This window comes from Plutella xylostella, chromosome 6, assembly GCF_932276165.1.
Source record: "Plutella xylostella chromosome 6, ilPluXylo3.1, whole genome shotgun sequence".
In the NCBI taxonomy this organism is placed as follows: domain Eukaryota; kingdom Metazoa; phylum Arthropoda; class Insecta; order Lepidoptera; family Plutellidae; genus Plutella; species Plutella xylostella.
Genome location: NC_063986.1, coordinates 10,148,468 through 10,172,800, shown reverse-complemented (window position 1 = coordinate 10,172,800; position 24,333 = coordinate 10,148,468). Strand labels below are relative to the sequence as shown.

The 24,333-nt window shown below is 37.0% G+C and overlaps 1 protein-coding gene across 1 annotated transcript; it reads left to right on the top strand.

The window, feature by feature from the left end:
• The first annotated feature begins 460 nt into the window (after positions 1–460).
• Positions 461–17,376, top strand: LOC125488624. The gene is made up of 2 exons (XM_048621677.1): positions 461–1,358; positions 16,736–17,376. The coding sequence occupies exons 1-2, from the start codon at positions 570–572 to the stop codon at positions 17,018–17,020; spliced, it is 1,074 nt and encodes a 357-aa protein (XP_048477634.1). The 5' UTR covers positions 461–569; the 3' UTR covers positions 17,021–17,376.
• Positions 17,377–24,333: the final 6,957 nt, after the last annotated feature.

Below are 24,333 nucleotides of genomic sequence, written 5' to 3'. Positions count from 1 at the left end.
AAATCTAAGACAAAAACCAAAAAACATTATACCTACTTTGAAGTATAATGTACTAGAGTACGCCAGTCATATTAGTTCAGTGTACCTACACATATAATATTTTATGTTTAATTTACATTAAATTATAAATAAACAATAACATACCTGTCCAATACATCGTCAAATACTCTATCAGATTTATAATATTCGTCTTAATTTTTTATGACATGGTCGTCACAATTTCTCAACTTTTCAGGCGAATAATTAGAGAAAAGCAACTCTAAGTCTTTTATCTCTTTATCTAAGTTAGAGTCAATCGACGTTCTTGCGAGCTCGCCTTTCACGTACCGCCACACAAGTTCAATAGGATTTAATTCCGGGTGGTATGGGGGTAGGCGAAGCACGATATGACCATTTTCTTTCAAAATTTCATCAATTTTGTAATTTTTCTCTGTGTTTTGCTCATTAATTCAGCTCAGTCTTCCGCGCGCACTCATAGCCGGTTATCGTTTGCGCCGTATTTACGCACGAAGGTGTATACCTACCTAAAGTTAAACAATTTCCTGAGAATGCTGTGTATTTAAATAATAATGGCAAGAAAGATCGTCATAAATGAGTTTTTGACTTTTATACAAAATAAAATTGACGTACTAGACGAGTTAAGTATTGTGCAAATATGTGCGACTAACTTTACGGAGGCAGAGATCGAGACAGGTAAAACTACCTTATTTGACTGTCTTCCTGATGGTAACAGATGCGTTACTAGAAAGGGGGACGAAAAAAACAAGAAGAACATCAAGGATGTCATTAAGTTATTTCATGCGACGGCCCCCGAGCTGCAGCCGATCTTCGTGGCGCAGGACCTGAACCGACTGCCTCCCGTGTCGTTCGATCATGTGGACGTCACAAGGCTACTGAAAGACCTAGTTTTATTGAAAAATGAACTGCATAGTTTACGTAATGACACGATCTCCAAGTCGGAGATGACATTGTTTGAGACGAAAGTATACACGGATATAAATAATTTAAAATCTTATACGACTATGCCGGAAATGCAAACAGATACGCCCAATAGGCAGTACTCAAAACCTAGGCCTAGGCTACAACAACGGGAAGACTGTAAGACGAAATTAAATGAATCCACCAAAAATAATGTAAATAGCGGGCGGCTGTCGCAATCGTCACCGATAGCGAGTGCGGAGATAAGAGCGGAACCGGTCCACACGCCGACCTACCGCGACATCGCCCTGCGGCCCGCGCAGACGCAAGCGAAACCGACCCGTCGGACTGCTGTAAATAAACACGACGATAGCTTCATACTCGTTGAGCGTAAGAAGCGAAGCAAACCAAAAAACAGTAACATGATTGGTACCGCACAGATTGTAACGGAACATAGTCCGTCCGTAGCAGACTTATACATTATTACAATATTTATGTATAGATGGGCGAAATTTTTATTATAAGCAAAATAAGACTACGCTGGTTGGAAAACACAACCATACCGAGATGTAGAAATGCCACACTAGTGCCATCTATTGGGTTAGACTCGATGACGCATTTCCTTATATGGTAATGTTCGGGGGGTGTTGTGTCGTTCGAATCGACAGATACCTAGAATAAGTACAAGTCTTATTGTTGACGCTTAGAGTTTAAAGAGATATCATACTAGATTCGGTTATATTATGTTTCAACCGTTTATACGGCTCTGTTAATTATTGTTTGATTATTGAAATGAATGACGCCATAGTGATAAGTTATTATTATGAGGATCAGATTTGCACAACACTAATTTACGCGACACTTTACGTACTACGCCTCCTTGACGCTCAACTGAGTATCTTTTAGTTCTAATTAATCGAATCAGGACTTGAAATTAGTAAATACTAGTTAAATAATAATAATATTAATTATCAATAATTATAGAACAATAGTCCATCGGTTTATTACCTTAAAAATATTTAATAGTTGTGTTATTGTCTAGCTCAGTGGCGCCACCTGTAGTCTAGGATCTTGGGGATGGAGTTGAATCGATAAAGTTCGATGGATGAACCGGAAAAAGAAAAGAAAAAAAAAGAAAAAGGGCGTCGATGGTCAGGAGAGGCTATAAATAGATTTCGGGAAGAAAACTCGCCTTTGGTCTTCCCGCGGGATTTCGTGTGATAACATCAAGCCTTTGCATTTTAGAGTTTTATTTAAAGGGAAAAGGGGATAGAGAATGTATTTTTATAAGTATGTGGATACGGTGGATTGCAGCTTCGACCAGCCGGCGGCGGCGCAACAAGGAACCTCAGCTAAGTGTCGATTGGATTTTATAATAACCACTATTTCGAGGTATCACAGCATATTATTATCTATATTCCACTCCATTCATAATATCAAAATATCTATTTATTTTGTTCTGGTTTCAAAATTCGAATATTTCCATAACCTAAAATCCACTTGTTCCCCATTATTAATTGTTCAGCATCTTGGCCATTTTGAAATTGAAGGCTGCTAGGGTACCTAGGTTTATTAGGAGAGACCCAAGGAAACCACCTTTTACTTCATCAATCAGCCTTAAAGATTCTATCACATAAAACAATCAATTTACAAGCATAAGTACCTACATTCGACTATGGGAAAATTACCCCACTTGTTTCATCAAGCTATGTTTGTTTACCTGGAAGGAATAAACTTAGTTACTTATATCAATATAGTACAGATATTGAATAGTATGTTCTATTGAGATGATGGCTAATGAGTCAAGTATTTAAGTATGTTACTTTTACTCACAGCAATCTATCTACCTGAAATTGTTTCACCCAGCAGTCTTTGCATACCCAGTAAAGAACAGTAATTAGCATAATACAGACCATTAGGTGTACCTATGTTTCATTGTGGTGGATCATAACCTATGTTCCAACATATTTGGTTTACAACCTTACTAGGCTTGCACAACAATCTGAATAAGTACCTAAGTAATAATAATGGATGATTCATCAGATATATAACATAATTATGTGGAATCCTATTCAGTGATAAGTGCTTGCAATTTAAGTAAATCTATTAGGTAACATATTAGATCATTCTGAAATTGTTTAGGTTACAAGAAGATTCATATTCCTAGGTAGTCGGTACTTATTTACTTATCTCCTGAGATACACTATATAAACTTATTTCTACCAACTCCATCTAGTTCTCATGTAAGCATGTACTTATCTATTCAGTCTTGAAACCAGAATGAAGAATATGCTTCAGGTTATTCATATTAAGCTATGAATCTATTTAGCAAAATTATATTCTTATTTGAATCAGCATTCCTATTTAGTACTTAAGTAATTTAAAATCTACAGCTAGCTCAACCTACTTTGATTCTCTAAGAGTGGTTATTATAAACATTACTTATTACTTGTATTCTTAATATTTGAAATGATTTTAAACATTTTTCCACCGGGATGAAAATTGGCCGGACCATATTTTCATAAAATACTATGTTTCTACTTGAATAATTATTGTGTGTACTTGTATGATTCACTAGTTTAATGATTCTCTATGGTTTTATTATGGGTTTAGCTACACTTGGTAAATTCAGGTATTTGAAGTATTGTTTATCATAAAAGAAAAAACCATACTTAACAATTAGGCAGCAACAAAACCAACAAACATTTAAGTGTTGTATTGTTTGCAAAATAAATCTACTTTCAAAACATTAGTTCAGAACTAAGAAACCCAGATTCTTAATTTATACTTACTTACTAGGTACTTGATACTAGGAACATTGTGTAAAATGTGGGGTTGTATAAAATGCATTTCATCTTCAAACCACTTAGATGCTAAGCAGTTAGGTTTAGACTGTGGGAGAGTAGGTTATTGAATTGAAAACATGCTATCCTTTTGTATCTCATGTGTGGTGAATGTTATTGATGTATAGTTAGTGGATCTAGGCCTCTTACTCATTGATGTGATAGATATGATTTTGGTATTTACTTACCCACCTAAGTATGTAAAGTTTGCTTTATTGGAATTCAATAGGTATTTACTTCAGTACCTCAATTACTAGTTATGTATCAGAAAACAGAATAGAATTCATGTAATTTAGTAAGTATTCCTTTTATTCAATGGTTATATTGGCCATAACTTGTACCTGACTGACTGTGACTAAGACAATTCTTATATATTCAGCAAGTTAATGATAATTTATAATACTTAAAAACCTGCATTATACCCTTTTATTAATATAAATAAAGATTGATTTTGCTTTGGAAAAGATGTTAAGAATATTAAACAAAATTAATAAATAATAGGGTCAATGAGTCAGTTGCCGACCTAGTTGAGCACCAACTTTACTTTTACTAAAGTGATCTACTTGTCTGATTAAATAAAATAAATACCTTCAATTAGATACTTATACCCGTAGGGTCAATGTGTTGGATGGCGGCCATAGGAGCACTAACACTATTTTAAGTTAACTGAAATATTTGGAAAAGATAAAATAAATATTTCCATAGTGAATATTCATGCAATTTTACTTTTGAAGGTTAAATGGATATCATTGGCTATATATTATTGACTGTGACCATGACAACTTTTACATATGAAGTGATTAGTAATAATTTATTATACTTATTATCCTCCTTTAATTCTGCTAATATTAATAATTATTGATTTGGGTTTGGATAAGATGTTGATAATATTAAACAAAATTTATAATTAGGGTCATTGAGGCGATTGGCGACCGTAAGAGTTTCAACTGTATTCTATTCTAAATAAAATTTACTAAGTTTGGAATAAGATAGGAAAATATTTTCATAGTACATGAGTTACTTACTACCGATAAATAAATTGAAATGACTTCTTATCAGCTTGGGTAAAGGAAAGCAGTTGCTGAATTGGATTCTTCTTACAAACTGACCAATATACATACCATATACAGGAGGAGATGATGACAGTTAGTTATTAATAAGTAATGTTGAGCTTGACTGTGATGAAGTTAATTAGAGGCAGGGAAACCACCTTGAACAACTTGTAGGTACCATGGTAGACACAAGCCAGCATCGATAAAATATTAATTGTCACATAACTCTGAGATCTACAATATAGAGATACATTTGAGTGATTGCTCTTGACACAAGCTGAAATGGGAGATAGTAATTATATTCTAATTATGTCCATTATTGGAAGACATTGTACTGTGACGATACACATGAGTAGACTCAGGAAATATCCGTGTCGAATAAATGTATAAGTAGATTCAGGGAATATCCGTGTCGAAAATACAAGAGTAGGCTCAGGAAATATCCGTGCCGAATAATTATTGCTTATTATGGATACAGAAGTAGGCTCAGGAACTATCCGTGCCGAATAACTATTACACATTATTGATACATTAAGTAGACTCAGGAAGTGTCCGTGTCGAATAAATGCATAAGTAGACTCAGGAAATATCCGTGTCGAATAAATACTTAAGTAGGCTCAGGAGATATCCGTGCTGAATTGTGAAGCTGAATAAAATATTATTAACATCATCTGGATCCCAATCAATAGATCCTTTCCTAGGCTTTGACTGACTGACAAAAAAAACAGTTTGAATAGAGCCAGTGGGCTAGAGAAGGTAGATGGGTCTGGTGGACAGATCTGGTCGTCCTTCATAGGGTGTGCGAGGCGGGGCGCACCTTCTATTCAAATTAAAAACCCTTTTTTTTATATATATATAATATATATTTTTAAATCACTCTCAATTATGTATATTTTTTAAGAAATAACTATTGCTTGAGCTTTGTTCTGTTGTCCTAAAAATTAGATAAACTAGGGATTATGAACTAGGGTTCTAGGGATTAGTGCTAGGGTAGGGATTCTCTCAACCTCCTAAAAGAACTTGAGTTACTTCGGCAATGTAGAGTCCTAACCGCTATGCTAGACGATCACGTATTGGCCAAACGAATAATGCAAAACACGTATACCGTTACAAGACTTCTCTTCAGTTCGTTTCAGTTTAGTTAGGGCGAAAAATACGTCTTAAATAGGTAGGTTAGAGTTCGAAGCGTCACTACAGGGGGGGTATATTACAATTGATATGCCGTAGACCAGGATAGGGTGATTAGAATTATTAGAAACAGGATCGGGTTATTAGGAACGTTATTTTATTTGTGTTTTGCATTATTCAAAAACTTAAAAGGCTTTTAGCCTACAATTGTTGCCGTGAAACGGAAGGAGATTGAGAGAAAACGTTAATAGAAAAATCATATGTGTAGGCGTACAATAAAATAGGCATTTAAAAAAAAAAAAATAATAATATAATGTGTACACTTAGGTAATACATTTTGTTTGAACCATTTAAAAGGTCAATAACTGGTAACTTTACCCTTTACATAAAATAAAAAAAAAAAAAAAACTTAGCATAATATTTGTATACTTGTATACATTTTGCTTGAAACATTTGAAGTGCCGATATGTGGTACTTTTACCCTACTGTATACAAATTTGTTACATTCAAACTTAGTGTGCTTAAAATACGTGTAGGTTGCCTACAAATGCATTAGTAAAACAATCAAATAGGTTATAGGTAGCGTCCTGTCATTATTATTTTGGTAAAGACATGACATTGTGATTTAGAAGCTGCGCACACTTTACATGGTTCATTTATACCGATCTTACCATGGTGCACTTGAAACTGGTAGGTTTGGCGCATGGATGTTGCGTCATTTTCTGTAATTATTTCATTAAATTAATAAAGGAAAAGGGGTACCTATAGTAAAATAAAGTAGGTACCTACTAAGTAAACGAGAATAAACTAGTAAGGTCAAAGACCGTTCGAAGTTAGCGTGGTAGGTAGCTATAACTAACAGATGTTTTGGTGAATGCAAACTTTAGTAAGTACCTAAGTACTTGTTTACCTATTTAATTTTCTACGACTACGATTGTCTAGGGAATAGATTTTTTTTGTTATTTATACATACATATACACATATTATAGGTAGATAGTTGACACATTTAATAAGTGTCAGTTTCACAGCGGCGGATGAGATATATCTACTCATGGCAAATTTATTTTGATTGTGTGCATCCGATTTTAGGTTTAATTCCAAGTGTACTGTCTGTCTACTGTTATTTTATACTTCTACTTACCTTTAAATAAACGGTAAATAAGGATACAACAGGAAGAAGTTAGCTAGCTGTATTTGATGTTCGAACCTGTAGATATCAATGATTAATTGCAGTTCAAGAGTTTTAACACAGGTGGCGCTGGTATACATATTAAAATATTTTGCATTGTATAATTTTCTTACTCATTTATTTAGGTAGTCCGTTATGTGGGTTTAATTAAACCATAAAGGAAGAGTGTTGTTATAGGTTTGGTGTATGTTTATATGCTGATATATTTATACTTTCAACGCTAGAGAAAGGGGTGTAATGAGAATTAGTTATGTATGACAAATAAATTTTGCCAGCATAGAAAAGATAGGATTAGTGTTGGGTCTTATGTCAAGGTGACTTTTACCCACGATAGAAGGGGATTGGTGTCATGAATTTGGTATGGATGTAGGTGAGTTCTAGGTACCTGACGTGTAGGTACCTTGCGGACAAAGGAAAGGGCTGTTATAAGTTTAGCGAATATTATTGTTATGAGTTTTGTGGATTTTAGTAAGTAATAGTATATTCAGCTTTCGTGGGGTTAACTGAATATGTATATAGTTACCGCATTCGTGTCGACAAAATTAAAGACTGTTTTGTACAGGTTCAATGACCTTCATGTATGTACCTATTTAATTAGGCAATGATAGGTAATGTTACTTCTTATTATAATGTCAGTGACAAACAGCTGTCCAGCTCCAGTGATTGTCACCGTGGTTAAAAGATTATGTAGTGGGATCAGTTGTCGGTGGCTGTTTGCCGATGTCGGAGGCACTGTTCGTGTGTTGGGTACAGTGGATATGTCACTCCTTTCGTTGTATCTACTTCAATGGCATGTATGTAGTAGGTATGCGTTTTGCTAATACGCAGGTATAGGTAATTAGGTATATAATTGGAACTAGGAGGGGGAAATCGATACCTAGCATGTGGAGAAAGAGAGGTTATGATATTATGATCTTATGTTTCCACATGTATGTGAATACTTAGCTGGCTACACTACCGAATGTTGTGGTGGATAGTGACCTTGACTACTGTCTCGAGTTCGATCCTCGGGTTTTGGTGTTCAATGTGTGTTGTGGTGTTAAATTTATGTGCATGGAGATTGTGGAGGTGGCTCTCTGTTGTTGGGGAATTGGAGGAGGTTCGTGTCCTGCAGTGTATACCTAAATACAGGCTGCGCGTGAGTGCGTGCTAGCTACATATAGTAGAGGTACTGGATTGCTAATTGCGTGTAGGTGCGATTGAGTATGGATTGATATTGTGAATAATGTGCACGACATTAGGGATATTATGAGATAGAGGAATGATAAGATTACGGTGTAAATAAAATGAGCTAGTGAAGGAAACTATGTTCGTATTTACATACTTACTTATATCTGATTTTATCAATGTGTTAAATTAGGGTGGCTTGGGTTCATCATCATCATCGGCCGTAACATCATTAGATTAAAAGTTACACACAAATAGGTATTCATAGGGTTACTTCAATGTCGTCATCACATATAGGGGGTGTTTAGGACTGTTCCCAGGAGAGGAAGCTGGAAGGCATAAGATAGTGGGGGTGAGCCTAGTGAATGTATGTTACAGTTCTTTAAAAATAGCTTGATTAGAATGACAGCTGTCAAATCCATACATTTTATTTGTCACTTCTTCGCTTTCAAGGGAAACCCAACTTTATTTAGCAGGCATAAGTCAAAGTCAAAGTCAAATGGTTTCATCATCAGCCAATAATCGTCCACTGCTGGACATAGGCCTCTCCCAAGGAGCGCCACAACACTCGGTCCTCGGCCTTCCTCATCCAACCACTACCCTCCACCCGCCTAGGGTCGTCGGTCCGGCGGGCAGGAGGGCGTCCCACGCTGCGTTTGCCTGTTCGTGGTCTCCACTTGAGAACTCGTCTACCCCAACGGTTATCGGTTCTTCGGCAGATATGACCAGCCCACTGCCACTTCAGCTTGCATGTTTTGACAGCTATGTCGGTAATCAAATGGTTTAGTCGACGTAAAATTTTACAATTATTTGTCGATAGTCATCTACCAGGAAGATCTGTCAATCAAACGTGGTATATTTTAAAGGGCTCATGCTATATTTTATAAACTATAATATGTGTATTAGATTATAATGATGTGTTAGATTATGATGGCCAAGATTCATAATCATCGGGCGGTTCAACATAATAGTAGGTAAATGTCACAGAATAGGTATCCTTAGGGCTGCTCCGATTTTATAATCATCATCATCATCATCAATAGTGGGTGTTTACGAATAGGTGACATAAGAGAGTGGGGGTGTCTCTTAAAGTGAGTAAATATGGGCTGCTCCAATTTTATAATCATCATCATCATCAGTAGGGTGTGTTTAGGAATATGTGACATAAGAGAGTGGGGGTGTCTCTTAAAGTGAGTAAATATGGGCTGCTCCAATTTTATAATCATCATCATCATCAGTAGGGTGTGTTTAGGAATAGGTGACATATGTGAGTGGGGGTGTGTCTTAAAATTAGTAAATATGGTTTAAAAATGTAGGAATGTTTATGAATGAGAGTGTAGTGAGGTGATTGAATTGAGTCAATCAATACTATAAAATAGGAAAGACGGTCGTGATGTGAATGTGGGTTAAGTATTGTTCTGTTGTTACACACGTGGGGGTGAGAGTATTCATCTACAGGAATAGATAAGAGCTTAGGTTATTTGACAATTTGAATGCATTTTAAATTTGACTGTCTTGGAGTGAACGAATGTGCCTAACTTACCTAAGTATTTCATCAACATAGATAAATATTTTAGAGTTGTTTAATTTTGGGGGTGATACACCATTTAAATCATTGGTACTCAACCTTTTTTATGTAAGGGCCACAAACACGTTTAAGTCATTGTACGCGGGCCGCAGGTTGAGTATAGCTGATTTAAATTCTCATTGCACTCCTTTAAATAACTAATTGATTTTACTAATTAATTGACTTACACAAGAGGGATAGTAAATAAGTTTCTACTTGGATTTAAGTTTAGGTACAGGTTATCTGAAGGTACAGTGATGATGGTCACACCGTGTAACCGTGTCATTTATTCATTGGCCCTGTAAATTTTATACTTTTGGGCGCGCTAATGTCGGTGACTATACTTTGGTATGGTAATGAAATGGAATGTAGTTTTGGAGTACTTCTTCCTATACTTAATAACTTTACCGTGATAGATTACATTTTATAATATATATTTTTTTGTGAAGGTGATAAGTGATGGTTTTTAAATACATACCTACTGCTGAACAGTTCGGATAAACTACTGATAGGCATATAAGACATTTGCCGAGCTTCTATAAGGGGGCTATCAAATGAGTTATCTAGTAGCATTGCTTATTGGATAATGATATCTTTGTCGTTTTTATTGTCTCGACCGACTAAGACTTTCTGCGATGGTCTACAGTGCGGGCTTTCAACGATCTCATATTTGAGAAGGGAATAGTGTGACTTTGGATCTCAACTCAAATATTTTTCATTAATGAGTTATTATTGATTTGCATAAATCACAAAGACATTGAGGAGGAACTAATTTAAATGTCACTCAATGCGCCGATCGTTCTAAGAAAGTACTGTGAGACATATAGAGCGTCTGGTGAGCTTCTATAAGGGGGCTATCAGATGAGTTATTCATTAGGCTAAAAATACAAGCCTCTTGAATAATGATACTTTTGTCGCCTTCGCGGGAGTGCTGGTTTGGTGGGGCGATATTAATCTGCAGTGGGGGATTCGAAGTTGTTCCGTGTTCGAGGTAGCGAAGGGCACAACGACTGTTATCTCGAATACTTTGTCTACGCTTACCACTGGTTACAATTTTAGTGTGCCGTAATTTATTAATTAATATTTACGTAACTAAGCTATAATTAAGAAGTACTTCCAGAGATGCATTTCTTTTCGTTAAAAGTTTCGTTCAGTTATTTGTTTTTCTTATAAACTTTTATCCTGTTGTCACTATAGCTTACAGGTTTACATAAAGCTAGGTAGGTTTAGTAAATGCTGAAGGTGATAAGACCCAGGGATTCTTAAATTTACCTTACAAAATTCTGTTGATAAAAGTGTTGTGAAGGTGTTGAAGTGGAGTTAATCCAAGTAGAAAAGTAAAACGATTCGGGTAAACCACTGATAGGCACATAGGGCATTTGGTGAGCTTCTATAAGGGGGCTATCGAATGAGTTGTTCAACAGGACTACTGATAGTGTAAGCCTATTGGATAATGATACCTGTGTCGTAGATGGTGTCTGCTTGACTGGACATTCGGTGAGGATCTACAGTGTGGGCTCTAATCGATCACATATTTGAGAGGGGATATGGGTCTCAACTCAAGTATTTAGTTTAACTTTGTTACTTAGGTTCTTTTCTTAATTGCAAAGACATTGGGAAGAAAACAGTAAGCAATTCACCCAATGCATCGATCGTATGGAGAAATCACTGAGAAACATATAAGGCGTTTGATGAATTCTTATAAGAGAGTTATCAAATGAGTTGCCTGATAGGATTGATTATGTGCACGCCTGTCGGGTAATGACACCTTTGTTGTCCTCATTGGGTGCGCTGGCCGAGTGGGTGGCATCTATCTGCAGTAGGGGGCCTCGAACTCGTTGCATATTCGAGATAGCGAAGGGTACAGCGACTGTTACCTCGAATATCCTGGTTTTAATATTACTAAGTGACAATAAAACACTGGTTACAATACTATGAATTAAGTAAATTTAATATGAGAGTATTGGGGTTTATCACCTTCACTAATATATAGAGTTATCATTGTCTATCAAGTTAAGTAGGTAAATTTTTATCTAATTGCATTTCCTAAAAATTTAGGGGGTGGTTGTAACGAAACTTATTTGTATTGTAAGGTTCTGATATTAGTTTGTTATTTTCATGTACCGTTATTCATGTATAATGTATAAGTCTTAGATAGGTAAATTTTTATCCAATTGCATTTCCTAAAAATTTAGGGGGTGGTTGTAACGGAACATAGTCCGTCCGTAGCAGACTTATACATTATTACAATATTTATGTATAGATGGGCGAAATTTTTATTATAAGCAAAATAAGACTACGCTGGTTGGAAAACACAACCATACCGAGATGTAGAAATGCCACACTAGTGCCATCTATTGGGTTAGACTCGATGACGCATTTCCTTATATGGTAATGTTCGGGGGGTGTTGTGTCGTTCGAATCGACAGATACCTAGAATAAGTACAAGTCTTATTGTTGACGCTTAGAGTTTAAAGAGATATCATACTAGATTCGGTTATATTATGTTTCAACCGTTTATACGGCTCTGTTAATTATTGTTTGATTATTGAAATGAATGACGCCATAGTGATAAGTTATTATTATGAGGATCAGATTTGCACAACACTAATTTACGCGACACTTTACGTACTACGCCTCCTTGACGCTCAACTGAGTATCTTTTAGTTCTAATTAATCGAATCAGGACTTGAAATTAGTAAATACTAGTTAAATAATAATAATATTAATTATCAATAATTATAGAACAATAGTCCATCGGTTTATTACCTTAAAAATATTTAATAGTTGTGTTATTGTCTAGCTCAGTGGCGCCACCTGTAGTCTAGGATCTTGGGGATGGAGTTGAATCGATAAAGTTCGATGGATGAACCGGAAAAAGAAAAGAAAAAAAAAGAAAAAGGGCGTCGATGGTCAGGAGAGGCTATAAATAGATTTCGGGAAGAAAACTCGCCTTTGGTCTTCCCGCGGGATTTCGTGTGATAACATCAAGCCTTTGCATTTTAGAGTTTTATTTAAAGGGAAAAGGGGATAGAGAATGTATTTTTATAAGTATGTGGATACGGTGGATTGCAGCTTCGACCAGCCGGCGGCGGCGCAACAAGGAACCTCAGCTAAGTGTCGATTGGATTTTATAATAACCACTATTTCGAGGTATCACAGCATATTATTATCTATATTCCACTCCATTCATAATATCAAAATATCTATTTATTTTGTTCTGGTTTCAAAATTCGAATATTTCCATAACCTAAAATCCACTTGTTCCCCATTATTAATTGTTCAGCATCTTGGCCATTTTGAAATTGAAGGCTGCTAGGGTACCTAGGTTTATTAGGAGAGACCCAAGGAAACCACCTTTTACTTCATCAATCAGCCTTAAAGATTCTATCACATAAAACAATCAATTTACAAGCATAAGTACCTACATTCGACTATGGGAAAATTACCCCACTTGTTTCATCAAGCTATGTTTGTTTACCTGGAAGGAATAAACTTAGTTACTTATATCAATATAGTACAGATATTGAATAGTATGTTCTATTGAGATGATGGCTAATGAGTCAAGTATTTAAGTATGTTACTTTTACTCACAGCAATCTATCTACCTGAAATTGTTTCACCCAGCAGTCTTTGCATACCCAGTAAAGAACAGTAATTAGCATAATACAGACCATTAGGTGTACCTATGTTTCATTGTGGTGGATCATAACCTATGTTCCAACATATTTGGTTTACAACCTTACTAGGCTTGCACAACAATCTGAATAAGTACCTAAGTAATAATAATGGATGATTCATCAGATATATAACATAATTATGTGGAATCCTATTCAGTGATAAGTGCTTGCAATTTAAGTAAATCTATTAGGTAACATATTAGATCATTCTGAAATTGTTTAGGTTACAAGAAGATTCATATTCCTAGGTAGTCGGTACTTATTTACTTATCTCCTGAGATACACTATATAAACTTATTTCTACCAACTCCATCTAGTTCTCATGTAAGCATGTACTTATCTATTCAGTCTTGAAACCAGAATGAAGAATATGCTTCAGGTTATTCATATTAAGCTATGAATCTATTTAGCAAAATTATATTCTTATTTGAATCAGCATTCCTATTTAGTACTTAAGTAATTTAAAATCTACAGCTAGCTCAACCTACTTTGATTCTCTAAGAGTGGTTATTATAAACATTACTTATTACTTGTATTCTTAATATTTGAAATGATTTTAAACATTTTTCCACCGGGATGAAAATTGGCCGGACCATATTTTCATAAAATACTATGTTTCTACTTGAATAATTATTGTGTGTACTTGTATGATTCACTAGTTTAATGATTCTCTATGGTTTTATTATGGGTTTAGCTACACTTGGTAAATTCAGGTATTTGAAGTATTGTTTATCATAAAAGAAAAAACCATACTTAACAATTAGGCAGCAACAAAACCAACAAACATTTAAGTGTTGTATTGTTTGCAAAATAAATCTACTTTCAAAACATTAGTTCAGAACTAAGAAACCCAGATTCTTAATTTATACTTACTTACTAGGTACTTGATACTAGGAACATTGTGTAAAATGTGGGGTTGTATAAAATGCATTTCATCTTCAAACCACTTAGATGCTAAGCAGTTAGGTTTAGACTGTGGGAGAGTAGGTTATTGAATTGAAAACATGCTATCCTTTTGTATCTCATGTGTGGTGAATGTTATTGATGTATAGTTAGTGGATCTAGGCCTCTTACTCATTGATGTGATAGATATGATTTTGGTATTTACTTACCCACCTAAGTATGTAAAGTTTGCTTTATTGGAATTCAATAGGTATTTACTTCAGTACCTCAATTACTAGTTATGTATCAGAAAACAGAATAGAATTCATGTAATTTAGTAAGTATTCCTTTTATTCAATGGTTATATTGGCCATAACTTGTACCTGACTGACTGTGACTAAGACAATTCTTATATATTCAGCAAGTTAATGATAATTTATAATACTTAAAAACCTGCATTATACCCTTTTATTAATATAAATAAAGATTGATTTTGCTTTGGAAAAGATGTTAAGAATATTAAACAAAATTAATAAATAATAGGGTCAATGAGTCAGTTGCCGACCTAGTTGAGCACCAACTTTACTTTTACTAAAGTGATCTACTTGTCTGATTAAATAAAATAAATACCTTCAATTAGATACTTATACCCGTAGGGTCAATGTGTTGGATGGCGGCCATAGGAGCACTAACACTATTTTAAGTTAACTGAAATATTTGGAAAAGATAAAATAAATATTTCCATAGTGAATATTCATGCAATTTTACTTTTGAAGGTTAAATGGATATCATTGGCTATATATTATTGACTGTGACCATGACAACTTTTACATATGAAGTGATTAGTAATAATTTATTATACTTATTATCCTCCTTTAATTCTGCTAATATTAATAATTATTGATTTGGGTTTGGATAAGATGTTGATAATATTAAACAAAATTTATAATTAGGGTCATTGAGGCGATTGGCGACCGTAAGAGTTTCAACTGTATTCTATTCTAAATAAAATTTACTAAGTTTGGAATAAGATAGGAAAATATTTTCATAGTACATGAGTTACTTACTACCGATAAATAAATTGAAATGACTTCTTATCAGCTTGGGTAAAGGAAAGCAGTTGCTGAATTGGATTCTTCTTACAAACTGACCAATATACATACCATATACAGGAGGAGATGATGACAGTTAGTTATTAATAAGTAATGTTGAGCTTGACTGTGATGAAGTTAATTAGAGGCAGGGAAACCACCTTGAACAACTTGTAGGTACCATGGTAGACACAAGCCAGCATCGATAAAATATTAATTGTCACATAACTCTGAGATCTACAATATAGAGATACATTTGAGTGATTGCTCTTGACACAAGCTGAAATGGGAGATAGTAATTATATTCTAATTATGTCCATTATTGGAAGACATTGTACTGTGACGATACACATGAGTAGACTCAGGAAATATCCGTGTCGAATAAATGTATAAGTAGATTCAGGGAATATCCGTGTCGAAAATACAAGAGTAGGCTCAGGAAATATCCGTGCCGAATAATTATTGCTTATTATGGATACAGAAGTAGGCTCAGGAACTATCCGTGCCGAATAACTATTACACATTATTGATACATTAAGTAGACTCAGGAAGTGTCCGTGTCGAATAAATGCATAAGTAGACTCAGGAAATATCCGTGTCGAATAAATACTTAAGTAGGCTCAGGAGATATCCGTGCTGAATTGTGAAGCTGAATAAAATATTATTAACATCATCTGGATCCCAATCAATAGATCCTTTCCTAGGCTTTGACTGACTGACAAAAAAAACAGTTTGAATAGAGCCAGTGGGCTAGAGAAGGTAGATGGGTCTGGTGGACAGATCTGGTCGTCCTTCATAGGGTGTGCGAGGCGGGGCGCACCTTCTATTCAAATTAAAAACCCTTTTTTTTATATATATATAATATATATTTTTAAATCACTCTCAATTATGTATATTTTTTAAGAAATAACTATTGCTTGAGCTTTGTTCTGTTGTCCTAAAAATTAGATAAACTAGGGATTATGAACTAGGGTTCTAGGGATTAGTGCTAGGGTAGGGATTCTCTCAACCTCCTAAAAGAACTTGAGTTACTTCGGCAATGTAGAGTCCTAACCGCTATGCTAGACGATCACGTATTGGCCAAACGAATAATGCAAAACACGTATACCGTTACAAGACTTCTCTTCAGTTCGTTTCAGTTTAGTTAGGGCGAAAAATACGTCTTAAATAGGTAGGTTAGAGTTCGAAGCGTCACTACAGGGGGGGTATATTACAAGATGTCTACTAAAATACAAGTAGCGGACATGACTTCGGCGATTTACGTTTCTAGACTTAAAAAGTCGAGTACTGTCGAGCACCTGAAGGAGCACATATCTGACATGGGCGAGCAATGCGTTAACGTCGAGTTACTGCAGCAGAAGCAAGAAACGAATTTTAATTCCTTTAAAGTCACTGTACCCCGTAGTAAATTAAATACCTACCTATCAGCAGAATTCTGGCCGGAGGGTGTCATGTACCGGAGGTTCCGTGAAGCGTCATGGACAGCGAAGACAGCAAAATAATTTAATCATGGATAGTACAATATCTAAAATCAAATTGGTATCTTTCAACTGCAAATACATCAAAAGGGCTCTTCCACATATCCGAGAACTGTGTGGGAGTTTTGATGTAATAGCATTGCAGGAGACGTGGCTTCTGCCTCACGAGCTCAATTTTATGAATGAAATTGACGATGATTTCAACAGTACAGCCAAATCATCGGTGGACACGTCAGCGGGAGTCCTTCGAGGAAGACCTTACGGCGGCGTGGCCCTCATGTGGCGCAAGTCTACGTTTCCCGATGTATCGGTGATAGAATGCTCCAGTGATAGAGTGGCGGCGATTAAAATATGTGTTGATGAACGTTCGTTCATAGTGTTTTCTGTGTACATGCCTACCAACTGTGTTGATAATCTTCAGGACTTCTCGGACGTTCTGGGGAAAATAAGTGCAGTAATAGAGGACAATGATGTCGCTTCGGCGTTTATGCTCGGTGACTATAACGCCCACCCTGGCACATGCTTTGGTGATGAACTGTCGAGCTACTGCAGCGAGCAGACGTGGGAGTGCGCGGACATGAACCTGCTGGGCGCCGCCTCGGACACCTACACCTTCATCAGTGAGGCGAACGGCTCCCGGCGCTGGCTGGACCACTGCCTAACCACGCAGGCTGCCTGGACCACCGTCACCACCGCGTATGTCATGTATGACGTAACATGGTCAGACCATTTCCCTATATGTATTGAATGTGATATGTTTTGTGTTCCATCTGTGATAAAATTTAGTAATAAAATGAATTATAATATTGTATGGGGTGCTAGAGACTCTAGTCAGACTGATGTATTTTATAATTACTGTAAAAATAATTTTAAACTTATGAATTATAATGTTAATGACTGTATTGAATGTATAAACGGACCCTGTATGCATGATATAAAATGTATAGACAAATTTTATGCAGATATTGTGAGCATATTACAAAATGGAGCTATTGCTAGCGTGAGGCCGCGGTCCGCTGTACAGAGCGCTAATAAGAAGAATATTATAGGGTGGAATTATCACGTAAGGGAGTCCCATTCAGTAGCTAGATTGCATTTCCAGTGCTGGGTGGCGGCTGGCCGGCCGGTGGCAGGACCACTCTATGATGGCATGCGCGATAGTCGCCGGGAGTTCAAAAGTAAGCTACAATGGTGCCAGAAAAATGAGGATCAGATAAAAATGAATATTTTAGCTTTGCATCGAAAAGATAAAAACTTTTCAAAGTTTTGGAAAGCTACAAAAAAGCTGGAATATAAACAAAGTCTGCCAGTGTCCGTGGGAGGTCATCAAAACCCTACGGACATTGCTAATCTTTTTGCTCGCAGTTTCAAGGTCACCCCTCTGCTACCCTCAGGCCCCCCTGTGGCCTCGGCCTGCAGACGTCGTGTCCCGGCCGAGCAAGTGTTGCAGTTCAGCGTGCACGACGTGGCTCGCGCGGTGCGGCGCATGAAGCGAGGCAAGTCGCCGGGGCACGACGGGCTGAGCATTGAACATCTCATGTGTGCTGGTGATGCCCTCTTTCCCAGTCTATGTCAACTCTTTAATAAGTGTCTCAGATGTGGCTATCTTCCAGCACAGCTTATGAAGACTGTGGTCATCCCAGTACCCAAGAATAGGACGGGTGACCTTGGATCCTCGAGCAACTACCGGCCAATTTCACTGGGGACGGTGATAGGTAAGGTCCTGGAGCGGCTTCTGCAGCCTGCACTGGTGGGTAAGTTGCAGATTGATGATGCACAGTTTGGTTTCCGTCCCGGACTCTCAACGGACTCCGCAGTAATGAGCCTCAAGCACGCGGTCAACTATTATGTCCAGAGAGATACGTCGGTCTACGCCTGCTTCCTAGATCTGAGCAAGGCCTTTGATTTAGTAAATTACGACTCTCTGTGGCGTAAGTTGATGGACTCGGGAGTTTCGGCTTGTATTGTGGATCTGTTGAGATACTGGTACGGCAACCAAACAAATGCTGTGAGATGGGGCGACTCGACCTCTAGCGAATATAGGCTAGACTGCGGGGTGCGCCAGGGGGGTCTCACCTCTCCGGACCTTTTCAATGCCTATATAAATGACCTCATCGGGGAGCTGAGGGGCACCGGTGTCGGCTGTCATGTGAGGGGAGTTTGTGTAAACAACCTAAGCTATGCGGACGACATGGTGCTACTCAGTCCCTCGATCAATGGCTTACGTAAACTGCTTTCGGTCTGTGAGAATTATGCTAATTCTCATGGACTGAAATACAACGTCAAAAAAACGGAGTTCATGGTTTTCAAGGCAGGAAAGGGTCCGGAGAGGGTTCCAGGGATCTCTCTTGATGGATCACCGGTGCAGCAGGTGCGGAAGTTTAGGTACCTGGGCCATCTCCTGACTGAGGACCTCACCGACGACCAGGACATCGAGCGCGAGCGGCGGGCGCTCTCGGTGAGGTGTAACATGCTCGCTAGACGGTTCCACAGGTGCAATAAAGATGTAAAAATCACACTCTTTAGGGCTTACTGCCAAAACATGTACACCTGTCACCTGTGGACCAAATTTACACGCAAATCAATGAGTGCCATGAGGGTGCAGTATAATGACGCATACCGCATCCTCATGCGCCAGCCGCGGTATTGCAGTGCGTCGAGCATGTTCGCCGAGGCGAGGGTGCCCGACTTCTTCGCCATCATGAGGTCCCGGATCGCCTCGTTCTGGCACAGACTGCGCAGCGCTGGGAATGCAATATTAATGAACGTTGCTAATGACTACAGGTGCCCAATCATTAAACATTGGCTCTCTGTACAGCTGACCGCAAATCGAAAATGACCCTACCTACTTCTCAAGTTTTATTTAGGTAGAAAGCTTTTTATTTTTATATTTTATAGTGTATTTTTAATTTTATAATTTGACCATTTTATTGTATTGTATTTTATTTGTGAATTTGATGTATTTAATTTAATTTTAACTATGGGTATACACCTGCAATAAAGAATTATTATTATTATTATTATTATTATTAATTACTTTCATTAAATCACATAAATTTTGGTTGCTTTCCTAGTTACAAGAACTGACAACTGACGCACTGTCATATGGACTCTTCGTCTTTGTTGTTTACTTTTTCGTATCTGACTGCGCAGTACCAACCTTTAGTCGCGTAGCATGACTGATCCGGTACGCTGTTCTACAAGAAGCCCCTATATTGAGACATTATACGATTTGTTGTTTTTAACGTTATTTTGTTGACGAATTATAGATACCTACCTAATAATAATATAACGATAATATTAAAAAGGCCTCAACACTCATCCTAAGACTAATGGTCTCAGGATCAATGATCTCATGTGGGTCGCACTCAAATTATGACAGACTATATAAGACATGTGGCCGCCTCGGCTGCGCGGCCGAGACTGCCGTAACAATTCATCATCAATTGCCCTTCACCGCTACCCCTCCCGCTACCCGCTGTCGTCTTGGGTACCTCGTCCCCTCCGCGTCTTTCACCCCGCAAGGAGGGTCGCCAAGCAACTTGCCAATCTATAGTCAGAGGCCTTCGGGCGGCTTGAAAACATCTGACAGTCGGGTTGCCCACTTACCCGACAACTCTCTCAGCACAAGCTTGCTTGTGTTGGGGTCCACCAACCCGCACTAGGCCAGCGTGGTGGACTAGGCCTAAACCCTTCCTTCATTGGAAGGAGACCCGTACCCCAGCAGTGGGGACGTAATGGGTCGTGATGATGATGAACCTCTTTCAGCTAATTACCTATATAAAGCACTTATACCATCTATAATTTACATGAACACATTCATCTGTTTTTCACTTTAAGCTAATAATAAAGTTCTCAATTTCTAAGAGCACTTAAAAGTGAATGTTGAAAGCATCTATTGAAATGAAAACAAGGCGAACGAAGTAGGAGCCAAAAGAATAAGAATCGTTCCCAGTAGCACTGGAAAGTTGATCTCATAATTATTGAACTGGACTTTGATTTTTTACTCAATATACTTACAAGATGCTGCTAAAGTTGTACAGTAACATCGAGTCACCCTTTCGGATTACTACCCCACTTGACAACATTTGTATGTAACTTAATGTGTTTTTTACTTATAATAAAATAAATATTAAATAGATTCACTTTATATTAACCTCCTCAAAATATTTTTTTCAAAGTAGCAATCAAAATTTTCCCCTTTTTTAAAACGTGTAAGATATCACAATAAATCCATTACTTAAATCTATCTAACTACGCATGCAACTCATTACAATCGCCTTTCGATCCATTACTTCATTTGATAGCTAAACAATTTCATCTTCCTCGAAAAGCCGCAGCGGAATCTAAACTCGAAGAATCCACGTTTTATTGGTACATTCCGCTTCACGCACTCTTCGAGATTGTTCCCCGGCTTAGTTGAAGATTGAAATGCAAATGAGAATAGTTTCCACACGACACGGGTGTGAGATCATCGTATTGCAAGGCTGTGCATGTAGGTATTTATGTAAGTAAACTAAAAACGTACCTCGTTTCAACTCAGCTTCATAGTTTATTAAAATTTATTATTGGTGTACAAAAACATACAATTTCTAGACTATCTTTAGGTGAAAGAGTGTACAATCAACAAAAAGGTACACTTATTGGTATCAATTGATCTTTTTATTGAGTTTTTTTTTAAACTATAACTACTTATACTCGCCATACAAAGTTAGTTTTAAAAAAAGGGTCAAATGTTCACTTCCAGAATGGTTCTTAAAAGAATGTTCTTCTTATTGAACCGGAATCACGGGTCTGGCTCGGGTGAAATGTTCCAAGTGCCTATTATATGTCTTTTCAATGATCAATTTAACTTTGCCGGCTATAGGTTAGCGGAGTGTGGAAAAAATTGATGTGGTATTATTATTATTATTATTATTTGATACTTTATTGCACAAATATGAAATATAAGTGTACAAAAGGTGGACTTAATGCTATTAGTGGTATTCAGGTATTTTTGTCGTACCTGTTTTAGGGTTACTCGAAAGGAGACCCAAGTTCCATATCTAAGGCACCCTAGCCAGTCAGCGATTGACGCTAATCTGACCAACAAATTTTATTGTTACTCTTGTGTGTGTCTCCAAAGCAACTAAAATACAACTAAATTACACGTCTTGGCAGAAAAATATGCTTTCCTGCTTAAATCAGGGCACGGTCCATACGTAAAATCTTCATATACATATATGTATAATTGCTTCCGCCGACAATGAGCGAAGTAGAGAGTTAAAGGAGTGTTCGAAGTTCACTTTTGAATAAAAATCTGCAAGCTGAAGTTATGAAAAAACCGATAGCCACTGGGCTAGGTGACTTCTCCAGTCGATAACACGACATATAACCATTTTCTTAGAATATTATAAACACAGGAACTGTACTAAAAATCCAGGCCATGAAATTCACCTTTACTTCCTGGTACATAAAGTCAAAATTACCATCTTCCATCTTGCCAGGACTTCGAGTGTTCGGATTTCTTAACGAACTCATTCATGTCACCACCCCCCCCCCCCCTCTGCCCTTCCTCACCCCCCGCCCCTGCATGAAGACATGCTCTCTTTTAATTTAATCAAAACTTTGAGGGTGAAACTTTCAGCTGAGTGGTTAGAAAATCATTTCATAATGAAAGGATTAATAACTTCTTTATGGTTATTCTCAAAGTACCTAAGTAAGTTCGGAAATCGCGACGCCGTTCTGCTCTACAATATTGAAGCCTTTACTTAGGGTTTTTCTCGAGGAAAGAGTAGGGGTTTATTAATTTCATGTATACTTACATGTATATGTACTATATATGTACATTGTACATGCCTGGTAAAATTATAATTATATTTGGTAAAAACTCATCTTGATATACATAAAACGGTAAGTAATTCAAAGCATTTAAAACTAAATCCAATATTGTGGCAGGGCACTAAAGCTAAAAAAAACTAACACACACAAACAATTATCTGGTACTTAACGATTTTTTTTACACAAGTCTTAAGTGTTTGTATTTATGGGTTTACAATATATAATAACTTTAGCTTAATAATAAATAAGACACTATATTACAAACTAAACTACCTACTACAATTTTTATACAACATAATTATATTTTTTTTTTTTATTTTTTTTTTTTATGTGGGGACATCTTACACACGGCCATCCGACCCCAAGCTAGGCAGAACCTGTGTTATGGGTGTCGGACAGCTGATATATCTACACAAATACATAGATAGATAGATACTAAATATGAATATCAACACCCAAGACCCGAGTACAAATATCTGTCTTTAAACAAATATCTGCCCCAGCCGGGAATCGAACCCAGGACCATCGGCTCAGTAGTCAGGTCACTAACCACTACGCCATTCGGTCGTCATTTGTGTAAGTACTTACTACTTACTTTCACGCTTCTTTGAAAGTCAGATCGACCAAACAAATAGATCACAGCGAAAGTTATAATTCAGCAACTCTGTAAAAAGGGCACTTCGCAAGTAAACTGCAAAGTCGCATCTTGGGAAAGGCAACGCAAGCTGGAACTTCCTAAACTTCGGACTATTGTCAAAATCAATGCTTTACAAGGAGAAAACTTTTACCAAGTTTGAGCTTCCTTCACTCGGCCTAGTCGCTTGAACAACTTATTGGTCACTCTGGCCTCCTACACTTTGAGGTGCTACAATTCAGTCCCGTAGCATTGGTAGGTAGGTATCGAAATGGGTCTATTCATAATTAAAAAAAAAAAAAATAATAATAATAATATAATAGTTATAGCTATTCAATTATAGAATAGTTTTAGCTATTCATAATAACTAAAACTAATAATATTATTCATAATTATAATATTATTTGACATATTTCATCGACCAAATATGCCAAATTTCTGACTTGAGTACATCTATCTAACTATGTACGTACTCAACAGCATTTCAGCCAATCACAGTATCCAAACTCAAGTTCTGCTAAACTGGACGTTCTCAGGTGTGAAACTTGTCGAAAGAGTATTAACGATCGATTAAGTGGAGCTACAACATTTGTGAAATGTGCACTTGGGCTATGGAGTCTAGAGTATACATGTTAGGTATACATGTTTGCAGCTTACACAGACATCATAAAAGCATCTTAGCAGGAAGCCAGGTTTAACTATGAGTGCCCTTACGTCCGAGTGGGTCTTAACCTTAGAAGTGGCAATTAATGCTATGCCAAGCGTATTCCACTAGTCAAGAAGATAGGTACATATACTATTTTATACAGATATCGTAAATACATTTTTATATAGGTTATTAATTATAAACACACTGTACGGTTAAGAAATTGTGAATCGTGAG